This window comes from Cynocephalus volans, chromosome 17 (assembly GCF_027409185.1).
Source record: "Cynocephalus volans isolate mCynVol1 chromosome 17, mCynVol1.pri, whole genome shotgun sequence".
Taxonomy (NCBI): Eukaryota; Metazoa; Chordata; class Mammalia; order Dermoptera; family Cynocephalidae; genus Cynocephalus; species Cynocephalus volans.
In genome coordinates this window covers 36,155,710-36,169,474 of record NC_084476.1, presented here as the reverse complement: position 1 = coordinate 36,169,474, position 13,765 = coordinate 36,155,710, and the positions used below count along the sequence as shown (strand labels likewise).

At 33.7% G+C, this 13,765-nt stretch overlaps 1 protein-coding gene across 3 annotated transcripts in view; it reads left to right on the top strand.

The window, feature by feature from the left end:
- Positions 1–13,765, top strand: part of INVS (inversin) — a 150,480-nt gene that overhangs the window by 6,533 nt on the left and 130,182 nt on the right. For 2 of the 3 annotated variants that reach the window (XM_063082257.1, XM_063082256.1), the window contains exon 3: positions 11,280–11,446. In XM_063082257.1, the coding sequence (XP_062938327.1) occupies positions 11,280–11,446 (167 nt within the window). Of the gene's footprint in view, positions 1–11,279; positions 11,447–13,765 lie in introns of those variants that run through there. The other variant, XM_063082258.1, reaches the window with a different exon arrangement.

Below are 13,765 nucleotides of genomic sequence, written 5' to 3'. Positions count from 1 at the left end.
TGACAGAATTTAGTAGATTCATTTTAATACTATACAATGTAGTGTAGTAGAAAGGGTATGGATTTTAGAATCAGATAAAACTGGATTTTGAATTCTGCTCTATCATTTATTAGAGTTATTACCTTGGCTAAGCCATTTAATCTTTTTGAGCATCAGTTTTGTCATCTGTAAACTATAGATTATAATATTTCGCTGTGTAACAGTTAAATGACATAATGGCTATAAAACATCTACCATGGCACCTAACACATAGTAGACAAAGAGTAGTACCCTATTACTATTGTTATATCAGGTTGGACTTAGAGTAAAATAATTAAGTCTTCCATTGTTTCCGAAATGTCTCAAAATGAGAAATCACTAAATGCTGTGAATATTAATGTTTTCCTTGTGAAAACCAAACGAAATAATATGTAAATGTGCAGTGTGTAATGATTGATACTGTCATTACTGCTAACAATACTTGAGGTTGTTTGCAGTTGTATAGTGACCAGGAAGCACCATTCTGATTCTACAACTTTCATTGCACTGTCAACATTCTGTGCAAGCATAATCTCTCTGAATCATTTCCTCTCCTTGTTTTTAACATCTCCCAACACAGTAGTTAGATATGGCAATGAGCCTCATAAGTCGCAGAGTAGAGGCTGTATTTCAGGTTACTTCTTCCTTTACCACAACCCTTACCTAAATGTTAGGGTCATTAAATCTTTTATAAATGCTTGCTTATATATGTATGTGTTTAAAAATATACTTACCCATATATGTATCTCTATTAATAACAGTAATAAAATTAGCCAGCATTCATAAAATTATGTCTTATGTGCCAGGCAGTGTATTAAATGTTTTGCAACTCATTAACTCATTTAATAGTGAAACAATCCAAATAGTTTTGGGTGAGGAAACTGAGGTGCAGAGAGATTAAGTAACTTGTCTAGAAAGTAGCAAAAGTGAGATGAAAGCCAGAAAGTCTAATTCCAGAGTCCATGCTTTTAACTACTAAACTATGGGAGTTCAATGTATGGGTAAATGTTTCTGTACACACATGCAGTTTCACATGTATGAATAAGTAGAGAATGATAGACAAGAAGGAATGAACTGATTAGATCTGACCTTGACTGATGAACTGAATGTTTCTCTAGATTGGATTTTTCTTAATATTTTTTGTGTTATGGGCCCTCTTGGCAATCTGGTAAGACTTTTTGACCTCTTCTCGGAAAAAAAAAGTTTTAAGGGGCTGGCCACTTAGTTCAGGTGGTTAGAGCACAGCCTTGTGACTCCAAGGTCAAGGGTTCAGTTCCCCATTCCAGTCAGCTGCCAAAATACATTTAAGCTCTCTCTATATATAATTTTAAGAGCTTAAGTACAATATATACGATTACAAAGGACACCAGTTATATTGAAATACAGTTATCAAATATTTTTAAGTTGTGACATAGCAGTATATCTGCCATAGTTTTTATGAACACATTAAATAGCAAGATCTAGTGGCAGATCTAATAACTATGATCATTTTGAAATAGCAATGAATGTAAATGATATTTTAAGATACCTGCAACAACTGTAATGTAAAATTATTTTGTAAAGTCTCAAGTGTCCTCCAAATACAATATGTCCCATGTTATTATTATTATTCTAATTTTGTATGTTAGGACACTGAGACCCAGAAGTTAAGAAGTTTAGTTGCAGGGCTAATAATTGGCAAAATTGAGACTCAAACCAAGTTATTTAGTGATGAATCCTGTGTTCTTTCCATTGTTCCCATGTTGTCTCTCTACAACAATAAGCAAATATTTTTAAAATGATAACAAATGCCTTCCCAAGATTGTGAATATGAAAAGTGGCGATATGAATTGGCAATGTGAAAAGTGTGAAGTAAGAAGTGATTAAAAGCAGGTGAAATAAATGCATCTTCGATGCCACACGAAGGTAACATTTTAGCACAAGCAAATAAGATGTCAACAGAGAATGCAATATTTATTTGCCTTGGGAAGTGTGGTGCTGTAGCTATTGTGTAGACTGGCACAACTGTCACTACAAATGACAGACATTTCCTCTGACAGCTAGAGTTGGAGCTCTGGTTTCTGCACATACCAGCCCATTAACCATACAGTCTCTTCTGCTTCACTAGCCTTAAAATAACTGAATGCGATAGAGCAGTGGCTTGCCATCATGGTTCCAGCTCAGCTTTCTGAGCTGTGTTCAGACAGAGCACATGCGGAATGCTAGCCCCAGTTAAGCAGGCACCAATTGGCCATGGATTAGAGGCCATCTCCACAGTTGTCAGAATAATTAAAACAACTCAGCACACTAGCCAGCTGCTTTCTATATTAACTGTTTCTGACAGGAATGCAAATTTAAATGCACTGCTGTTCAGTGAATATTAGTTTACATCTTAAGCCCTACATTTGTACAACATGTTGCAGTTACCAAATACTTCTAAACAATAAATAACTATTCGATCATCAAAATAAGTTATGGTATAGACTGGACAGGTATTAGTTGAAGGTTATAATTGAGGAAACTAAGGAAGGGAGTAGGGTCAATGGATAAAAGCACAGACTTCTCTCAGTTACTCTCCTTTAGCCCAGAAGCCCAGAACCTAATGGTGCCCTCATGACTCAGACACTAGCCATGAAGCCAGTATCCCTCCAAAGCTACTAAAGACAGGACCCAAGTTAGGCTGAATGCTTCTTCTAATCATGAGTAGGGGCTATATACTTTCAATTTTCTCAGATAGGCAAATTTTGCCTTATAGGCACAACATACTGGGTGGTGGTGACATAACCCAATTAAATCTTCCCTTTGGGGAAGTTACACAAAAAGAAGTATGTCAGGGATTGAAGAGAAGACTCGAAGTTTCCATGTATCTTATAGGAGACTTGGGAAGAAGATAGCAATTGGCCTGAAATTCTGTGTCCTAGGAGGAAGAGCTACTTACTAAGCCCATGGTACTGACTTCACTTTGGCCTTGAGGATTCCAGTCAGTTAGGATTATCCCAGGATTTGATGTGCTAGCATTTCTCAGCATTTATTCCTGTGACCACAGTTCCTAAATCCTCTGCCTTACTAGAGCTTCCAAGGAGGAATTCTACTCTAGTGGGGAATTATAATATGAATTACTATCGTCTAACTAATACTAGCTACAACTCTCTTTGCTTAACAGTGACAAATAAGAGGCTGGTAAACAGTGCCCTTTAATCATGAGAGACAACTAGAAACTAGACTTGTTATAGCATATTCTCTATAAGTATCACTGTGACTCCAGAAGGGCTTAAACCAGTGAAAAGAATATGCTCTACCTATACTACATATTAGTTCTGTTTATGAGTTTGGGTTTAAAGAGTCCTTATCTATAAATGCAGTGATAGAATCTTTGGTGTTTTCTGGATTAGATATTGTGGGGAGAATAACTAACACTGTTGGACCACTCAGAAGCGTAGAGCTCAGGGGCTTCTATTATCAGATATGTGGAAACATATGCAAAACTTGACTCCATCTTCAAAACCAAAGTTCTGAAAAAGAACACCTGCCTGCTCTGGGAGTTATACACAACCTGAATATATTTATAAGGCTATTTCCAATTTTAGAAGCAATGACCTTTCCTGCTTTATTACCAGTATACATGGAAACATGGATTGGCAAAATAAGTTGTCTGAGAAGCTGTCGTCTTTCTGGGTCCCAGTATGTCCAAGATTAAAATATATGTTCATGTATTTAAAACTAAAACAGTAGCTTTGTTTCAGGTACAAAACAACCCAGGCAAAAGTGTAACACGTTCTCTTTCTTTATCTAGCATTTCTATTTCCCCAAAGAAGACATTTCATTTGATCAGTTTGCTTCCCCCATTAGCAGAGTGCAGGTCAAGACACCTTAGAAATGATTGGCTTCCCTCATGCTCAACCCATATGTAATTACCCTCAGTTCGTATATGAATACCTGATCATTTTCTGTGAGGAAAGTAGCAAAACCTCTTCACATGGCAGGAGCCATGGCGTCTTTTGTTGTGGTTTTTAAGTAAAGTTTATTAAGGTATAATACAGTAAATTTCACCCTTTTTAGTGTACACTTATCTAATTTTGACAAATACATAATCACATAATCACCACCACAATCAAGATGTATGTAGAACAATTCTATCATACTCCAAACTCCCCATGTGTCCCTTTATAACCACTTCCTCCCCACATCCTAACCCCTGGTAACCATTGGTCTGTTTTCTCTCCCTCTAGTTTTACCTTTTCCAGAATGCCGTGTGAATGAATCATATAATATGTCCCCTTTGAGACTGATTTCTTTCACTTGGCATAAGGCATTTGAGATTTTTCCATGTTGTTGAATGCATCAGTAGTTCATTCCTTTTTACTGCTGAGCAGTATCCCATTGTATGGATGTACTACAGTTTGCTTATTTTCTAGTTGAAGGATAATTGGGATGTTTCCAGTTTTTAGCAATTATGAATAAAGCCGCTATAAACATCCACATATAGGTTTTTGTGTGAACATCAGCTTTCATGCTTTTATTTCTCCTGAGTAAACACATAGGCAAGAGATTATTAGGCCTTGTGGTTAAGTGTATATTTAAGTTAATAAGAAACTGACAGACAGTTTTCCATAGTGCCTATGCCACTTTGTATTCCTAAAAGCAATCTCTGAAAGTTCTAGTTGTTATGTATTCTCATTGGCACTTGGTATTGTCAGGTTTGTTTTTGGTTTTGTTTTCATTTTAGCTATTCTAATAGATGTGTAATAGTACAAGGGTACTTCAAAAAGTTTGTGGAAAAATAGAGTTAAAAGATAATACAAATCTTTCATGAACTTTTTGAAATACCCTCACATTATATTGTGGGTTGAATTTATATTTCCCTGTTTATTAACGATGTTGAGCATCTTTTCACATGGTTATTTGGTGAAATGTCTATTCACAACTTTTGCCCATCTTTTAATTTCATTATCTGTCTTTTTATTATTCATCTGTAAGTGTACTTTATTCTGGATAGAAGTCTGTTTTGCAAATATTTTCTCCCAGTATATGGCTTGTCTTTTTATTTTCTTAGCAGTGTTTTTCAAACACAAAAGTTTTTAATTTGGTGAAATTCAATCTATTCGTTTTTGTATGGATTGTTCTTTGGTGTCTTATCCAAGATGTTCACCTTAGTTTTCAACTAAAAGTTTCATATAATTATAGGTTTTACATTTAAGTTTATGATCCATTTTGAGGTAATTTTTATATATGGTACTATTGTGCACTGAATGTTTATGTCTTTCCAAAATTTATATGTTGAAATTCTAACCCCCAGTGTGATGATATTAGGAGGTGAGACCTTTTGGAGATAATTTAAGTCATGAGCATAGAATCTACATGAATGGAATTAGGGCCCTTACAACAGGGGCCCAGAGAGCTCTCTAGCCTTCTTTTTTCCCAATGTGGGCATGCAACAAGAAGTGGGCAGTCTCCAGCCTGGAAGAGGGCCTTCACCAGAACTCGACCACACTAGCACCCTTATCTCAGACTTACAGCCTCCACAACTGTGAAAAATAAATTTTTCTTGTTTATAAGCCACCCAGTCTGTGGTACTTTGTTATAGCAGCTTGAAATAAGTGCAAAATATAGGTTGAGGGGTTTGGTTTGGTTTGGTTTGGTTTTTGTATATGAATGTCAAGTTTTTACAGCACTATTTGTTTAAAAGACTATCCATTGGTTTGCCTTTGCACCTTTATCAAAATCAATTGATTATATACAAGTATGTGTGTGTCGATTTCTATACTCTTAAATCTATTCTATTGATCTATGTGTCTATTCCTTTGCCATGACCACACTGTCTTCATTATTGTAGTTTTACAGTATGTCTTGAAATGATACAGTGTGAGTCCTCAAACTTCATTCTCGTTTTTCAAAACCTTTTTATTCTTCTACTTTTTTTGTCTTTCCATAACAGTTTTAAAACCACATGTTCATTTGTACAAAACTTGCTTCTTGAAATTTTTCAACACAGTGTTCTTAGTAGTGCTTTGTAGGCAGGATTAAATATGAATCTAATTTCTTTAATAGACAAAGTACTATATTGGTTTTCTATTGCTGTATAACAAATTAACACAAATTTAGCTTAAAACAATAAACATTTAAGTTGATCCAAAGGTTATTGTTAAGCTGATTAACATTGTCTCCCCCCACAGCCACGCTTGACTGGCTTTAAAAACACAAACAAAAAGAGCATTTATTCCCTCACTTCTGGGGGCTGGGAATCTGGACATGGCTTAGCTGGGTCTTTTGCTTAGTCTCACAAGGTTGTAATCAAGATTCAGCCAGGGCTGAGGTCTCATCTGAAACTCAGGATTCTCTTCCAAGTATACATTAGCGAGTTCTTTTTCTTGCTGCTTTAGAACTCATAGCAGTTTGCTTCTCTAAGCCCAGCAGGAAAGTTTCTCTGCTGCTTCAGATTTGTCAAACTTCTTCCATCTCTGACTTCTAGACCCTCTTTTAAAAGTCTCACCTGATTAGGTCAAAGCAACCCATGCTAATCTCTCTTATGATTAACTTGACATTAAATGATTAAGGACCTTAATTACTTCTGCAAAATCCCTTCACATTTGCCACATAACATAATGTAATCATGAGAGTAATATCCTATCATATTCATAGGTCCTGCCTACACTGGAGAGGAGGGGATCATACAGGGTATGTATACCAGGGGGTGGGTATCTTGGGTTTGATCTGAGAATTCTGCCTATCACAGGTAATATTGAAGGTATCTGTAACTCAAGTGGACTTTGATAGATTATGTCTTCTAAGAAATTTATCCATTTACTTAAATTGTGAATTTATAGGCATAAAATCATTTATCATATTTCTTTATTTTCCTTTTAAAATCTGCAGGCTCTGTAGTGAAGACCCCACTTTATTCTTGAAAATATAAATTGAAATTTGTATTTCAATTTCAAAATATATATTGAAATTTGTGTCTTTCAAAATATATATTGAAATTTGTGTCTGCTCTGTTTTTAATGTTCACTCTGATTAGAGATTTAGCAATTTTACTTTCCAAGACCAACTTTTAACTTCATTCATTTTTCTCTGTTTCTCTGATTTTAATTTCATTGATCTCTGTTGTTGTTTTTTTTATGTACTTCCTCTGCTTTGGGGTTAAATTTGCTTCTTTTTTAGTGTGCTAAGTTAGAAGCACACATTATTGATTTGAAAATATTCTTTTATATAGGTTTATATAAGCTTATACAAATATTCAATGCTCTATATTTTCTTCCAAGCCTCCCTCATGTGTAGGATAAGAACCTTACATATTATTTTATATATTTTATAAATTTATATATTTTATATATTTATATATTTTATATTATTTTATATTCACTTATTTAATTATATTTTTAAATGCCCCTTGGGATTTCTCTTTAACCCGTGTGTTATTTTGAAGTGTGTTAATTCCCAAGTATTTGGTGATTTTCTACTATCATTCTGTTATTGATTTCTAGTTTAATTACATTATTGCCAGAGAACATACTTTGTATTACTCCAGTTCTTTAAATCTATTAGAATTTGTTTTATGGCCCAGTGTGTGATCTATTTTGATGAGTGTCTTATGGGCGTTTTAAAAGACTGTGTATCTGGCTGTCATTAGATGAAGTATTCAATAAATATCAGTTAAATCATGCTGCTTTATGGTGGTGTTCAGTTCTGTATCCTTGCTGATTTTCATTCTAGTGGTTCTAGCAATTATTGACAGAGGGAATCAACTAAAATTGTGAATGTTTTAAGTGTTTCTTTCAATTCTATCAGTTTTGCTATATATATTTCAATGCTGTGTGGTTTGGTACATACATTTAGGATTATTATGTATTCTTGGTGAATTGACCCTTTTATCGTTACATAATTTATATATAAAATAAATATATTTTATGTATCATTATATAAATATAAAATATATTGTTATATATTTTATATTTAAAATATATCGCTATATATTCTATAAAATATATTATTATATATTTATACCATTTACATTTAATGTAATTATGGATGTTAGGATTTATTTCCAATTTATTATGGTCCATTGTGTGTTCCTTCTGATTTTTCATTCCTCTGTTCTACTTTTCCTGTCTTCCTTTCCATTTTTTAGTATTCCATTTAATGTATGTATACTGGGGCTTTTGGTTCAGCTTTATTGAGATATAAGTCACATACCATACACCTGTTTAAAGTGTAAAATTCAAGGCCGGCTAGTTAGCTCAGTTGGTTAGGGCATGTGGCTGATAACATCAAGGCCCAGGGTGTTACCCCACAAAGAAACCCGATGCCCTTTAGCTATGACCCCTCAATTCCACCCACTTCAGGTCCTCGGCAACCACTAATCTACTTTCTGTCTCTGTAGATATGCCTGTGCCAGACATTTCACATAAATGAAATCATACAATATGTCCTGTTTTTTGCTGGCTTTTTTCACTTCGCATAATGTTTTCAAAGTTCATCCATGTATTAGACCTTCATTCCTTTTGCTGAGTAATATTCCACTGTAGTGATATACAACATTTTGTTTATTCATTCATCATTTGATGAACAGTTTATGGATACTTGCACTATTTCCACCTTTGGACTATTGTGAATAAAACTGCTATGGGCATTTGTGTACCAGTTTTTGTGTGGACATGTTTCATTTCTCTTGGATGTATACTGAGAATAGGATGGCTAGGTCAAATGGTTACTCTAATGTTTCGAGGAGCTGCCAGACTATTTTCCAAAGTGGCTATACCATTTTATGTTCCCACCAGCAGTATATGAGGGTTTTGATTTCTCCATGTCCTCATTGATACTTGTTATATATATGTTTTTTATTATAACCATCCTAATATATGTGAACTAGTGTCTCATGGTGTTTTTAAATAAATCTCTTTGTATAGTTTGTTTTCCTGGGGGTTTTTTTTTTTGCTTTTCTGTGTGTGTGTGTGTGTATGTGTGTGTGTAGTGTGTGTGTGTGTGTGTGTGTGTGTGTGTGTGATTGCTTTAGGGATTAGAATATGCATACTTATATTATCATAGTACCACTTCAAGTGCAATGTGGAGGGGAGGCCTTACCACTATTTAGGTCCCTTTACTCTCCTTTTTGATATTGTTATCTTAAAAATAACCTCTACATAAATTGAGAACCACATCAAACAATATTGTAGCTTTTGCTTTCAACCATCAGAACATCATTTCAAAAACTAAAGAGAAGAACGGTCTAAGTCTATTATATCTCTCAGATATTCACTATTCAGTTTCTCTTTTTTTATTCCTGGTGTTCCAGAGTTTTTTGTTTGTTTGTTTTTTGTTTTTCTTTTTGTTAGAAGAGCTTTCTTTACTAATTGTATTAGAGTTGGTCTGCTGACCTCAAATTCTGTTGGTTTCTTCTTCTGAGATATCTTTATTTCACCTTCAGGATATTTTTACTGGATATAGAATTCTGGGTTGACAGTTATTTTTTCCCCCCAGTGCTTGAAAAATGTTGTGCTACTGCCTTCAGCCCTCCATGTTTTCTGATGAGAAATAGACTGCCAATTGAATTACTATTCCCCTATAGATAATTTATTGTTTCTGTATGGCTGCTTTCATGATTTTTTTCTTTGTCTTTAGTTTACGAAATTTGATTTGATTGACTGAACATGGATTGCTTTGGGTTTATTCTATTTGAGCTTTGCTCAGCTTCTTAAATCTGTAGGTTTATGTCTTTCACCAAATTTGGGCCATTTTTAACCATTATTCCTTCAACTGTGTTTTAGCCCTTCACTTTTTATTCCCTTTCTGAGACTCTGATGATGTGAATGGTAAATATGTTTTTATTGTCCCACAGGACCCTGAGATTCTGTTGATTTTTTTTTGTTTGTTTCTATCTTTTCTATCTGTTGTTCAGATTGAATAATTTCTATTGGTCTGTCATTAGTTCACTGATTCTTTCCTCTGTCATTTCCACTCTGCTATTGAGCCTATTCAGTGAGGCTTTTATTTTGATTCTTTTATTTGTTTATTTATTTCTTTATTAAATATTTATTATTTGTCTGGTTCATCTTTATATTTTCTCTTTCTTTGCTGAGACTTTGTATTTTTCCATTTATTTCAAGAGTGTTTACAATTGATTGTTGGAGCATTTTTATCATAGTTGCTTTAAAATCCTTGCCAGATAACTCAAATATCTGTGTTATCTCAGCATTGGTGGCTGTTCATTATCTTTTCTTGTTTAAGTTAATATTTTCCTGGCTCTTGAATTGTCTAGGAATTTGGGATATCTTTTTGACATTCTGTGTATTATGTTATGAGACTCTGGATCCTATTTAAATATCCTCTTTTAATAGACTGACAATCTGTTTAGGTTTAGAATGAACATTCTGTTTCAAATTTATGGACTATTGTTCAAATGTCAAGTTAGTTTTCAGAGTTCTTGCAGGGCTGTTCTCGTCTGCCCCACTGCTGTGATACCCAGGCCAATTTAGAACCTAGGCCGTATTCCACTCATAGTTCAATTGTTAGAGCTTTTGTTATTTTGATTCTGATTAGTTTTACACATGGGCTGCCCAGAAGCTCCCACAACTTCATATATCAATTTAAAGAATTCCTTTCTCCAACTTTTTCCTCTAATCCTCCTCTACTCCCTAATTGGGAAGGGGTAAGATGCCATCTCATTGCTGTTCTTTGCTTAGTGCAAGGTATGAGGTTTGACAAAATCTTCATGGAAGTTACCACTAGATTGTTCCTCAAGTTCCAAAGTCCCTAGTCAGTCTTCCTTTTCTTCTCTACCTTTCATTTATTCTGCCCAAGGTTTTTAGGTGTAATTAGCCAGAGGATCAAGATACTATACATTTGCTCCATCTTGTCTAGAACAGGAAACCAACCATGATTTATTTTTATATCACTCATAAAGACATACCACAATGTCTAGTGTATAGTCAGCACTAAATAAGTATCTATTGACAAAAGAAGGAATGAGGGAGGAACATAACATAGCTCCATATCTCTAAATGTTAATTCAGCATAACATAATAAAGAATACGGTCATGAGTCAGTTTGAATTTTAGCTGCACCACCTACTTTCAGTGTGAATGTAGACAGGTTACTTAACTTCTCTGAGCCTAAGTTTCCTGTAATACAGGAATGGTAATATCTCCCTATAGGATAAAGTGAGAATAAGATAATATATTTAATGCATTTAGCATAGTACTTGATAATAAACACTTTGTAAATGTTCCTACTTATATTAGTAATAACAATTACCAAATATCACTATCTGTTTCTTATATTTTTAGGAAACCCTGCTCTTAAAGACAAAGAAGATCAATTTGGGAGAACACCACTTATGTATTGTGTGTTGGCTGACAGATTGGATTGTGCAGATACTCTCCTGAAAGCAGGAGCAGATGTTAATAAAACTGACCATAGCCAGAGAACAGCCCTCCATCTTGCAGCTCAAAAGGTAAGAAGTGAAATTTCCTTGAAGAGTAAATGTTTTCTGTGGTATCTGTTAGTTAATTAGTGGAACTATGCAATGGACAGACAGTAAGGAAATCTCAGGTTTTATATGTTTTCTTTAAAAGCAATCCTCAAGATGTAGAGAGTAAAGCACAGATAACCATCAGTGGCTACATTCACTTACCCAGGTTCCTTGAGCAATGGAATTTATTCTATGATCTAAGGTTTAGTGGAAAAACAAGGATCAAAATTATATGTACAATCTGATTAAACTATATTACAAACCAATTTATGTATGTATGTCTTTATAGAAAAAATAAAGACAAAAGAAATACACAAAGGATGTTAATAGTGGTTGGGTTTAAATATTGGGGATACATAATAGTTTATTAAAATTTTTTTCCTTTAGGAATATTACTTTTACAATAAAAAGTTACAATCTCTCTTGATACATCTGGCATTATGGAACATAAGAGAATTTTTAATTCTCTTTTTAATGTATATTAAAACATTTTTAAAATATGAAACTGTATTGCCAATATCAATGATTTCAGGTTTTTAAAGGCATTGTCAGACTTTTAAGATCAAACACATCAAGGGCTGGCCAGTTAGCTCAGTTGGTTGGAGTATGGTGTTGTAACACCAAGGTCAAGGGTTCAGATCCCCACCAAAAGAAAAAAAAAGACACAAAAAAACAAAAAACAACCCCTGCATTCTTAAATGGGAAGCTTCTAAATTTATTTAAATTTATTTATCTAAATTTATTTAAATTTCTTTAAAGACTTATTCACCTAAGAACTATTTTTCCTTCATATAATTTTTGCCTATAAAATATATTTCCAGTTCCTGGTATTTTTCTTTTTGTTATTTTAGAATTCTGTATTTTTGGAATAAAAAGCAATGAAAATGAGTTAGATCCAGCAGAAACTATTAAAGTTATTTTCCATTAAAAAATGTGAACCAGATATAGCTGTTTAATTGAGGGGTTAGAAAAATACCTTTTCATTAGTTGATTGCATAAAAAGAGGCTGACATTAAGATATATTACTGAATATGCTAGTTATATGCTCTTATCAGTTAGGTCTCTCAGGTTTTTTTCAAAGTTAGTTCTCTTGAATTTGCTTTTTATTATAGTAATTTTTTTAAATCTCCCTCATTTTCAATCTCAGTTTTAACTGTTCAAGTACTTATAACCTTTCACCTAGGCTTGTCAGCTGATAAAATTATTCACTCAGGAAGGGTAACTCCATTTTACTTGTTTCCATAAAAAAGTAAATAGTTTAGATTGAGAATATTCCCAATATTATGGATTTGATAACCTTTAGATTTTTAATTGTGAATTGTGATTTATTTATGTGTAAAACTTCAAAAATATTGGTTGGAGGAACTTAAAATTAAGTAGATTATGTCGGAAAAAAAGAGGAATTTCAGGTAATGATCCAGCCGTATGACATCTTTCTAAAGGTATAATATGACCAAAATGGTCGAAAGAATGGATATTAGCTATAAGCCTTTTCATAAGATGCAGTGCATTGTGTTTTTTTGCTTTTTGTTTCAACTATAATTTTTTAAATTACAAGTTTTCTTACAGAGTCAAAGAATTTTTTATTCTATTTGGACTGAGATTCATATATCAGAATTTACATAGTTGATTTCATAGTAACAAGTTTCATATTCTTTCAAGTATCTGATAATTACACATTTACCCCTTTCTGTGTGTTCCTGTTTGTTTTAACAAGCTTGCCAAAAGCAGTAATATACCTTTAGGGTATATTAGCACTAGTAGAATTTCCAGAACAAGGGTGAAATAATTCTTTAGTACTCTGCTCTGTCCAGTTAAACCTGGGTGTTGTGTTTGGTTTTGAACTTTATACAAAGCAGAATTATTAAGAAATCAGCGATAGTATAGACCAGCCAGGAATAAGACAGTGAATAACCTAGAAATGACTTTTAAAGAATAGTTGGAGATGATATGTCCCAGGTCTGTAACACAATCTGCGTCTGAGCAGACATAAACACAAATTCTCTTTAGAGAAAACATCCTTACCTCAAACTTCCAGGATTTCCCCGTATTAAAACAAAGCAAACAATAAAAGATAACCAAACACATAAGGAAGCAATCTACCATGAGAGTCAGCAGTAACAATAAACATCTAGTCTAAGAAAAACATCAGATATTGGCATTACTAGAGTTACAGTATAAAATAATCACTGATGGAATGTTTAAAGATATAAAAGAAAGACTCAGAAGAGTGAGAAACCAACAAGAGACTTTCATGACTAAGTATCAGTTCTGGCAATGACCCTTATTTTGGACTAACCC